Source organism: Physeter macrocephalus, chromosome 1 (genome assembly GCF_002837175.3).
Source record: "Physeter macrocephalus isolate SW-GA chromosome 1, ASM283717v5, whole genome shotgun sequence".
In the NCBI taxonomy this organism is placed as follows: Eukaryota; Metazoa; Chordata; class Mammalia; order Artiodactyla; family Physeteridae; genus Physeter; species Physeter macrocephalus.
The window spans coordinates 77,579,309-77,591,017 of NC_041214.2; the positions used below are offsets into that span (position 1 = coordinate 77,579,309).

At 39.0% G+C, this 11,709-nt stretch overlaps 1 protein-coding gene across 5 annotated transcripts in view; it reads left to right on the forward strand.

The window, feature by feature from the left end:
- The window catches only part of VPS8 (VPS8 subunit of CORVET complex), a 290,094-nt gene that overhangs the window by 45,001 nt on the left and 233,384 nt on the right, over window positions 1–11,709 (forward strand). For all 5 annotated transcript variants that reach the window (XM_055084239.1, XM_055084243.1, XM_055084241.1 and 2 more), the window contains 2 exons: window positions 428–474; window positions 1,456–1,545. In XM_055084239.1, coding sequence (XP_054940214.1) covers window positions 428–474; window positions 1,456–1,545 — 137 coding nt within the window. The remainder of the gene's footprint in view (window positions 1–427; window positions 475–1,455; window positions 1,546–11,709) is intronic.

Here is an 11,709-nt window from a genome sequence, read left to right on the forward strand (position 1 = left end):
AGACCGGGGCACGAACCCGTGTCCCCTGCATTAGCAGGAGGACTCTCAACCACTGCGCCACCAGGGAAGCCCTACAGAACACTTTTGACTTAGTGTTCAAGTGTTTTATAAGCAAGATGTTATCAAACCTTACAGACTTTCAGTGAAAAAGGTTAATGACGAATACAGGATATAGAATTTTAAATGTCACTTTTAAAATTCATTTCATAAGGAAATTTGATTATTAGAACAAAAGGGAAGTACATTGATAAGCTATCTGGTCCAATAGATGGGAGGTGTTCCTGTTATGGCATATTATCCAACATTTTGATACCTAAGGATTGTTATATCTACTGTTAGCATAGGTTATCAGTAGAAGACCAAAGCAGTTTCACTCCTGAAGATATGGATTAACTTTGTATTTACGCTGGATTTTGCTTCTCTGCAGGATTATCAGGGGATGCCAGTAAGAGAAAGGCTGTTGTTGCAGATCGGGTGAGTATTTTAATAGGGTCTTTACTGGGGTACAGTGCAGATTGCCTTTGGTATTTGCTAATAATCTTGGGCGTGATTAGGTAAATGACTACAGTTAAGAAGAGAGTGTATTAAGAAAACAAGTTAGATTGTAATTCCTTGGTGTTATCTTGAGTGCTTTTTAATTTCCTTCTTATCACCCTTTTTTCCCTTGCTCACTCTCTTATGAAAATTATAAATAGTAAAATAGCCAAAAGACAGCAGACAGTAGGAGGAGTAAAAAACCCAGGGTTCTGGGTTGTCTCTGAACCTAATTATAGTCCATAGAAAGTTGACATTTGTTGGTCATTATAAACTGATTAGTAATAATGAGAAATACTATATGTGCAAGTGTTTGTGTTGCTTGAGGGAGCAGAGAGGCCTGATGTTTATTATTATTATTAATTAGTATTAATATGGTTAATGTTAATATTTAACACTAGCTTTGTTTTCCTAGTCTAGACTTGCTTGAATTCATTTACTATAGTCATTCCTCCCCCTTTTTATTGTGCAAATGCATTGGTAAAAATTAGATTCCAAATTAGTATAAACATTTAGAAAACATACACAGAAATTGGTCAGTCCTGAGACTTATAAGTGATTTTCTCAGTATCTGGTAAAAAAGTATTGGCTGTCTGTGTTCTTTAGGGAAAGACATATGCAGAGGATAACTGAAGAGCTAAACTTCAACTTTTTATTTCCTGAGTAATATATATACTAATGAGGTCTGGAACCTGGAGGTATTTATTAGGAAAGATTAGCAAATTGGTGCTAACCCTGAGGCTGAAAGAAATTAGGCTGGGGTTAAAAAAACTGAGAAATAAAGTCACTAAAATTTTAAATTATATTTTTAATATAATAGCAAAGCCTGATTCTGTATTATTTAAGAAGATCACATATATTAAGTATTGAAAAACTTTAGAGATATACTTTAATTTATATACAAAGCTGTTTTCCTTACAGATGGTGGAAATCCTGTTCCATTATGCAGATCGAGCTCTAAAAAAGTGCCCAGACCAGGGAAAAATCCAAGTGATGGAGCAGCATTTTCAGGTATACCTTTGCAAGTGCTTCTAATAGACATTGCTATGAATAGGTCTAGTACTACTGCTCTGGTATTATATGAGAATGGGACTTTCATGTTTTGGTTAAACATTTTTCAGTGTTCAGAGCTTTATTACAGGGTTTGTGGAGCATTCTCAGTGATTGAATTTTGAGGTAACAGGTGTACAGACACATGGGAACAGATGAGTAAAATGTTGTGGGTTGTTAGTGCTTAGGCACTTGGTGCTGCATGGAAGGAAAGGATGTATGTATGAGGGTACGTACCTATGAATTGACACCTTACACCTTGCTGATGACTAACACTTATGTTAACTAGGCTAGTTGGAGAAGAAGTATACTACCAAGGTTTAAATTTAGTTCTCCTAGGAGCACCTGTGATTCAAGATTAGCTACGTTGCCAAAAAAAAAAAAAATTATGGTCTCTTAAATATACTATTGAATGACCTTTAGTTTCTCTTGAAACTCAGTGAAAATGGAAGTCAAGGAATGACTTAAAGACCTGCACAGTGCTAATTATGAGAGTTTCACCATTTTCAGTGATCTCAAAATATATTTGTTGCAAATCTGTGTCTTCTTTCCCATTCTCCCTCCCCTCCCCTCCCCCTGCGTCCTCTTTTAACAAACATTTGAGGGTCTGATACGGGGGTCAGCAAACATTTTCTGAGAAGGGCTAGATGGAAAATTTAGGCTTTGTGGGGTATATATGGTCTCTGTCACATATTCCTCTGAGCGATTTTTTATTTGTTTGTTTTTAAACAACCCTTTAAAGATGTAAAAACCATTCTTAGCTGTGAGCCATTCAGAAACAGGCTGTGGGAGGACTTGGCCCATGGGTCAAAGGATGCAGCCTCTGGTCTAACATGTACTAGGCACTGGGCGGTAGTGTGTAAAAGGTAAGTAGTCCTTGCTATCTTAAAGTTGACAGTCTAGTCAAAATAACTTTTCTTGTGTACATTAATGGAAATGTTTAAAAGAAATCTAGGGTTTTGGAGTTCTGAGGAGCAGACACAGCTCATATCTTTTTTATATCTCTATTTGCTGCTCTTAACTTTGGAAGACAAGGATAGACGTGGCAGTTAACAGTTGGAGGGTATCAAAACAGGATTTGGTTTCCTGAACTGTACTGTGGGCTTCTGGCACTGTGGCTTCTTGTATTGCCTTTTGGCTAGAGGCTTATTACATTTGTCAGTAAAGAAGAGAAAGAAGCCTATATAAGATTATAAAAATAGATAACTTAGGAGAGGAAAACATATGGCAGAAAGAAGGCATTTGGGGACAAAACTGTTTGGGAACAGTATCTTGTATATATATGATTTTGTATATCAATGCAGTATATATAGAAAAGAAAACTTAGTATTTTAACCAGAAGATATCTGTTACCAAGAGGTGGTAGGATGGTACTCATGTAAGAACTCTGGTCGTTGGAAGATGTACTTTGTTGAAAAGAAACATCCAATAGGGAATGCTAGGAGGGGCTAATGAGGGGTGTGTGCGCGTGTGCGCATGTACACATAAGATGGAAACCACCTTGCTGGGGAAGAATATGGTAGAGAGCTATAAAAGAAGAAAGGAACAAAAGTGATATTCTGATGGAGAGATATGAAAGAATCTCAGCATGAGATTGTAAAATTTACTGAGAAACAAACTGTAGTAGTAATGTGTTCTTTAACCATCTAGATATTTGTCAGAAGTTTCATTCTGCTAAAAAGAGTATCTGATAACATTTTTGATTTATTAATCATTTAGTCTCATAGGTGGTAAAGGAAACGACGGTGGGAACCATTATCCTGAATTTACTTTTTCCCAATGATTGGGGAAATAGAAGGGATAGATTATTGATAGAAAATTTATCATTTATTTTAAAGTTTGTGATAATGATGAAAAAATAACACTCGTTAATCCTGTGTTTTAGAAAGCAGATATTTTAGGGAAAAAAATATGGGTACAGTCTCATGGTTATAGGCTCCAAAATAATAATAGGTTCACAAAGAACAGGAAATTCTTAAATTCTGATGTAATAACCACAAACAATTCAAAGAGAAAGGAAATGGGGAGGAATGTTGAGAGAAGTATCTGTCTACAAAACACAGAACAGCTACCAGAGTTGGATAGAGGCAGATAACCAAAGATATTTGCCCAAAGCATCAAGAATCTATACGACTGTCAGAAAAGAGACTGGTCTGGTGCAGATTGTGCCTACCAAAATGCTAAGGGGCACGAAGGAGGGCTTTTGGCCAAGATTCACTGAATCCGTATATTATGTGCCAAGTGCTACGTGAAGGGTGTGACATTCATTTTTGTTTAATTCGCACAACAGCACCATGAAGTAGATACTGTTTTTATCCTCATTTTATTGATGAGGAAATTTAGTCTGAGAGAGGTTAAGTGACTTCCCAAGGTAGTATTGCTGATAAAGGGTGAGGACAGAACTCCAATCCAGGTTTTTCTGACTTCAGAGCCCAGCTCTTAACTAACCATTGTACTATATTGTTATTTTCAGAGCAAGTGCAGGGAAAGGATGAGTGAGAAGGGGTGATGTTAATAGGTGATCAAGAATGATTATTATAGCAAACATCTGAAGTCTTTAGTGCTTACTGTGTGGTAGGCACTGTTACAAACCCTTCACACTTGTTAACTCATTTAATTCCTATAACTCTATGAGGTAGGCACTGTCATTATTCACATTTATCAATGAGACTGAGGCACAGAGAGGTTGAATTGCCTGTTGCAGGTCACATAGCTAGTGAATGATAGAGCTGGGATTAGAATCCAGGCACTTGGGCTTCAGAGTACACATCTGGACTTCTACACTCTACTCTAGAGCAACACTTCTTGTTTTGCTTCCTTTTTCATGAGCACAGAGAATGGTCTTTAAAATGGAAAAGTCCAGGGACTTCGCCATCCAATGCAGGGTGGTCCAGTGGTTGGGACTTCACCATCCAATGCAGGGGGTTGCAGATTCGATGCCTGGTCAGGGAACTAGGATCCCATATGCCTTGTGACAGGAAGGCCAGGGCATAGAGCAGAGGCAGGGTTGTGACAAATTCAATGAAGACTTTGGGGATGGTCCACATCAAAAAAATAAAATAAAATGAAAAAGTCCAGATAAATATATTAAAGAAAAAAGTTGAAGCCCAGGATATATTTCATATAGTTACATCATGATTGTTCAGATCTCAAGATGCAGTGGAATTATAATCTGGGATCCCGTTTGAGTGATCTGAGCTATCATTAATAATTTGTAAGTAACTTTGGATCAGTATTCAATTAAAGCACACTCACTTAAGCATGGATGCCTAAGCAGAGGAGACACAGTTTATTTCACTCAGGACTATTTGCTTTTGGAAAAGGTGATCTTCAACCCATTAGGATGAGTGAAATACATGCACAAGTCACCATAAATCTGCTGTTTTCAGTGTTAAGTCATAAATATTTAATCATAAAACAGTCATAAAATAATTAAATAGGTTAACTCTTAAAGTGTAATTTTTTAAAAGAAGAGTGGACATAGGAAACTACCCACTGATAACCCCAGTGTGGTTTATGAGCAATATTCCATGAGTTCACCTAAAAACAACCTTGCTAAACTCATAAACTGCATTTTTGACAGGAATGTGAGGACACTATATTCTTCTTTTTAATTAATTAATTTTTTGGCTGCATTGGGTCTTTGTTGCTGTGCTCAGGCTTTCACTAGTTGCGGTGAGCGGGGGCTACGCTTCATTGCAGTGTGCAGCCTTCTCATTGCGGTGGCTTCTCTTTGTTGCAGAGCAGAGGCTCTAGGTGCGCGGGCTTCAGTAGTTGTGGCACACAGGCCCAGAAGTTGTGGCTCGTGGTCTGTAGAGCGCAGGCTGAGTAGTTGTGGCGCACGGGCTTAGTTGCTCCGTGGCATGTGTGATCTTCCCGGACCAGGGATTGAACCCATTTCCCCTGCATTGGCAGGCGGATTCTTAACCACTGCACCACCAGGGAAGTCCCCGGACACTGTATTCGTGCAGTGCTTATTACATAACATCTTGATTTTGTTAAAGCATTTGTCTTAGTTTTCCATTATCCTCATTGCTGAAATAGATTAGTAAATAGTAAGTAGATTTGCAGATGATGAACATCCCTACCCAAAGAGTATTCTTGGTGGCTTAGTATTAATTACTTTCTAGGGATCTTTCATATCCAAGTTTTTATCCATTTGGATGAAGATTTATGGAGTGGCTTGTCGAATTTAGATGGCACCAAGAATTCAGGGTCCCAAATGATCTTGACAAAGTGCAATCAAAATTGTTATGAGATGAAATTTAACAAGGATAAACATTAAGACTTGCACTAGATTCAAATAATTAAGTTGCATGCATACTGGATTGGGAAAATCTAGCTGGACAGGATTTTAGTTGACCACAAACTTATTGTGAGCCAATTGTGTGTTAAGGCCCAGATAGAGGAAAGTGATAGTACCACTGGGCTATGTATTGAAAATAAAAACTCTAAGATATTTTATGGACTGTTGACAGACTGACCTACATCCCACAACTGGGATGGTGGGAGGTTTTAAAAACAACAGTTAAAAAAAATACTGGGTTGTTTAATCTGAGGAGAAAGTAAGTGGAGACACGGCTGCTTTCAGATGGTGAAGGACTGTCATATGGAGATTTATTATATTGCAGTAGAGGGAAGGCTAATGTAAGTGGGTAGAAATCAGGAGAAGGTCTATTTCTGTTTAAAATGACCTAGTGATGCTGTAACAAGTCTTGGATTTGTGTGCCTCCTACTATTGAATGTACTGAAGTAAAGGGATGATGAACAACTAATCAGGAGTGTTTTTTAAAAGACTTTGTCTTGCTGGGTGGGAAGGTCTGAGAATTCTGTATCATTATGGAGAAACTCTCATTGGAAACAGGTAACCTCTAATCCAATTAGTTCAAATTCCTAAGACTGGTTTCTATCTCAGGCAAAATACTGAGCATTTACATTTTACCAGCAGGTGGCACTCATGCCTGCTGTCTCAGTTTTAATCTTTACCTTTGAGGAGTCTCACCTTTTCCTTAGAGTCAGAATATATAATGCCATTCAGTATTTCTGCTTTCCTCCAAAGATCAATCAATATTTTGCCCTGTCTTAACTACAGAAGATGACTTTTGGATCTCATGATGTTTTTGACAGGCTGTGGCTTTTATTTATCTAACAAAAGATATGAACCTATAATTATAATTTATTTGTACACTAGCTAGTAAGATTAAAAGGAATTAAAGTGTTCTCTGCCTCATACATCTTGAACCTTGCCTTTTCTTCGGGCTGTCTTTCCCATCCCCAAAACAAAGTCAAACAGCAAACAAATCCCTTCTTTGCCCTGCGCCATCTCCCATAGTCTTATGCCTCTTGTTTGTACAGTCTTAACAGAGCCACACATCTTATGCGCTGTCTCCATCTCCTCACCTCCCTCTCATTCCGTGTCTGTGAATTCTGTGGGCCCTTTTATTCCTCACCTTATTGGTCCTCAGTAGTATTCAACACAGTTAACGACTCTGGAGACAGTCTGTCCTTTTGGCTTCTCTGGTATCCGAGTTCCCTGCTAACAGTGTTCTCCAACTCTAAAGTTGCCCAATGAACTGTGGAAGCATTTTCATGTATTTTGGGTTATTTTATCTTGCTCCATTTATCTTTGTTTGTTTATGAAACAAAGTAGAGGTATAATAAATAAACTGGAGGCATTTAAAAAATATCAATCAGGCCAAAAAGATTTGAAAAAATAATGTAATTTTAAAATATCTTCAAAGTGAAGCCTTACATTGTTACCAAGCTCTCTTTCCAGCTTCATTTTACATTTCCATGACAGAGAGAACATTCAAGGCCATTGTTATAGCAGCTGTTGGCATATATTTTTGTATTAAGAGTTCATGCCAGGGCTTCCCTGGTGGCGCAGTGCTTGAGAGTCCGCCTGCCGATGCAGGGGACATGGGTTTGTGCCCCGGTCCGGGAAGATCCCACATGCCGTGGAGCGGCTGGGCCCGTGGGCCATGGCCGCTGAGCCTGCGCGTCCGGAGCCTGAGCTCCGCAACGGGAGTGGCCACAACAGTGAGAGGCCCGCGTACCGCAAAACAAACAAACAAACAACAAAAAAAGAGTTCATGCCAAGGAATGGACAGAGACTAAAAGCTGAATGTAGGGTGAGGCTGTAGAGCCTTCCTTGTCTAACTCATGCTTCCCTGAGATGCTTTGAAGAAAGAAAAACAGTGTTGGTGTCCAGCATACTGCTTTATCCTTGAGGCTTGTTTAAAAATGCTGGTTCTGGGGAGTCAGATTTTTCCTAGAAGATTATTTTGTTATCATCATACCTGAAAAAAAAAAGGAAAAATACATATACATATATACACATACAGAGATCTATCTATATATAGCTGCTCATGGTGTTTTGTTTGTGTACTAATACTACAATACCAGCTGCTTAGCTCTGAGAGCCCACAGAGATCGATTGATTGATCTGTCTGTCTATCTTTCTGAGGTGTGTGTGTGTGTGTATGTTCAGGTATGTTTATCTACTTTGCTGTACATGTACATTCTAGGCTTTGTTAGGATTATGAATCATTATCAAACAATGTGGTTTTCATTGCCTGATTGATTTTTAGAATATAAATTATGCAAATTATATTGCTCCAGAAAGCAAAGGAATCTACATCTGCTATCTCATTTCTTTTCACATCATCCCTATGAAATAGGGAAAGCCAGAGATTATGTCTTCAGTTGGCAGATGGTAAGACAGTCACAATGCAATAAAATGATCTATTCAGTCGCTCAGACAATTGACACGCTTAAATATTTAGGTTTTCTGTTAGCTCAGAGTTTTATTCACATATCCACATTGTCTTCTTTAATTAATCTTAAATGTACACGGATACCTAACAAGAGAAACAATCTTCTTTGGTCACTTATAGGGCTGTGCATTGAGGAAGAGATTAGAGAAATATTTACTTTTTTTGGATTCTGGAGACCAAAAATTCATTCATTTCTTAGGGCTGGCCTTGTAAGCTTTTGAGACCGAGAGATATCTTCTTAAAGCAGATGTTGCTTACTGTGTCTGTGTTGAAAGACAGTCAAATAAGCAAGCAGCACACAGTATAGGCTGAACTTAAAGGCAGGAGGGCTAGGCCCTTGATCTTGTAATATCCCATAGGTTGGCATATGTAGACCAGGTCTGGCTGGATGGACTGAGAGGGTTTTGCTTCAATAGAAGGACTGGTCTTTTTTTTTTTTTTTTTTTTTGTGGTACGTGGGCCTCTCACTGTTGTGGCCTCTCCCATCGCGGAGCACAGGCTCCGGACGCGCAGGCCCAGCGGCCATGGCTCACGGGCCCAGCCGCTCCGCGGCATGTGGGATCCTCCCAGAACGGGGCGCGAACCCGGTTCCCCTGCATCGGCAGGCGGACGCGCAACCACTGCGCCACCAGGGAGGCCCCAAGGACTGGTCTTTTTCCATTCTCTTTTTCTTTAGGGCTCTTGTGAGAGCAGCCTTCCAAATGAGTTAAGTGGGGATCATCTGAGCTTGGGCATCAACTGCTCAAGGTGGTTGTATACTAGTCCTGGGAATGTCAGCTGCCTAACTGTGACTGCAGATCCTGTGGGAAGTTGAGTCAGTGCTTAGCCCTTACCACTGGGAAGATGGGGAGCTACTGATCCTACCTAGCTCATTTTCAGGCATCTAGGAGATTGCCACCAGGGATCATCCACTAGACAGTCAGGCTTGTCTCTTCATAATCCGATTCTGGAAAGGAAGGCTTAAATAAGGAAATAGATTTGGCTTTAACTAATGTTTTGTTTATGATTTTATACTTTTTTTTTTGCCTGCGCCACCAGGGAAGCCCTTGTTTATGATTTTAAATGTTCAGAGTTGATAAAACCCTGGTTTCTTTAAGAAGCCGGATTGAAAGTGCTAATTTGGATAGGTTAGCCCTATTTAAGAGAGTTGAGTAAGAATAGTCAGGGGTAGGCAGGCTTGAGTATCCTTTTTTTTTCTTTTAATTAAATTTTAAATTTTGAGATAGTTGTAGATTCACATTTAGTTGTAAAAATTAATATAAAGAGATCCCGTGTACTCTTAACTCAGTTTTCCCAAGTGGGAACATCTTGTATATTGTACAACTACATAACCAGGATATTGACCAGTACCGTGAAGATACAGAACATTTCCATCACCACAGGATCCCTCATTATGCCCTTCTGTAGCCACACCTACTTCCCTCCTGCCCCCAGCCCTTTTTTAGCCCTTGGCAATCATTAATTGTTCTCCATTTCTATAATTTTGTCATTTCAAGAATGTTATATAAATAGAATTTATAGTATGTAACCTTTTGGGAATTGACTTTTTTAAACTCAGCATAATTCTCTGGTGATTCATCTAGGTTGTTGCCTCTATCACATTTGTTGCTTTTTATCGCTGAGTTGTATTCCATAACATGGATGGATGTACCACAGTTTGATTAACCATTCACCCAATGAAGGATGTCATTGTTTCCAGTTTGGGGCTATTAAAAATAAAGCTGCTATAAACTTGTGTATACTAGTTTCTGTGTGAACCTAAGTCTTCATTTCTCTGGGAGAAATGTCCAGGAGTGCAATTGCTGGATCATATGATAGTTGTATGTTTAATTTTTTAAGAAACTACCAAACTGTTTCCCAGAGTGGTTGTACCATTTTATATTTTCAGCAGCAATATATGAGTGATCCAGTTTATCCACATCCTCACCAGCATTTGACGAAGTCACTCTCTTTTATCTTTGTTACTCTGATAGATGTGTAGTGATACCTCATTGTGGTTTAACTTATGTTTCCCTAATGACTGATGATGTTGAACATCTTTTCTTGTGCTTATTTGCCATTTGTATATCTTCTTTTGTCAAATGTCTGTTCGTGTTTTTTTTTTTTTTTTTTTTTTTTTTGGTACGCGGGCCTCTCACTGTTGTGGCCTCTCCTGTTGCGGAGCACAGGCTCCGGACGCGCAGGCTCCAGACGCACAGGCTCAGCGGCCATGGCTCACGGGCCCAGCCGCTCCACGGCATGTGGGATCTTCCCGGACTGGGACACGAACCTGTGCCCCCTGCATCGGCAGGCAGATTCTCAACCACTGCACCACCAGGGAAGCCCTGTTCGTGTGTTTTGCCTGTGTTCTAATTAGATTGTTTTTTATTTTACTGTTGAGTTTTGATAGTTCTAGATTTTTAAAAAACATATGCTACATTCTAGCTTTTTGTCAGGTAGGTGATTCTCCCAGTAAGTAGCTTTTCTTTTTATCCTCTTAACAGGGGCTTTTGCAGAGCAAAAGTTTTAAATTTTGATGAAGTCCAGTTTATTAATTTTTCCTTTTATGCTTTTGGCATCAGGTCTGAGAATTCTTTGTCTAGTCTAGGATCCTGAAGATTTTCTCCTGTGTTTTTCCTAAAAGTTTTATAGTTTTGTGTTTGCACTTAAATCTGTGATGTTTTGAGTTAAATTTTATATAACTTATGAGACTTAGATCAAAGTTTATTTGTTTTTATTATTTTTGACCTATGAATGTCCAAGTGCTCCAGCACCATTTGTTGAAAAAGCTGTCTTTCCCCCATTGAATTGCTTTAGCACCTTTGTCAAAAATGAGTTGGGCATATTGGTGTGGGTCTTTTTCTTGGTTCTCCTTTCTATTCCATTGACCTATGTGTCTATACTTCTGTCAATACCACAGGCTTGATTACTGTAGCTATGTAGTAAGTCTTGAAATGGGATAAAGTGATTCTTCTACTTGATTTTTCATGTCAAAATTGTTTCAGCTATTCTAATTTCTTTGCTTTTCCATATACATTATAGAAAATTCTTGTCTGTATCTACAAAAAAATCTTGTGAGGATTTTGATAGAAATTATATTAAACCTATGTATCAATTTGGGCAGAATTGACATCTTTACCATGTTGAGTCTTTTGTTTGTTTGTTTATTTATTTATTTTTGGCTGCGTTGGGTCTTCATTGCTGTGTGTGGGCTTTCTCTAGTTGCAGCGAGTGGGGGCTACTCTTCGTTGTGGTGTGTGGGCTTCTCATGGCGGTGGCTTGTCTTGTTGTGGAGCACAGGCTCTAGGTGTGCGGGCTTCAGTAGTTGTGGCACGCAGGCTCAGTAGTTGTGGCTCACAAGCTCTAGAGC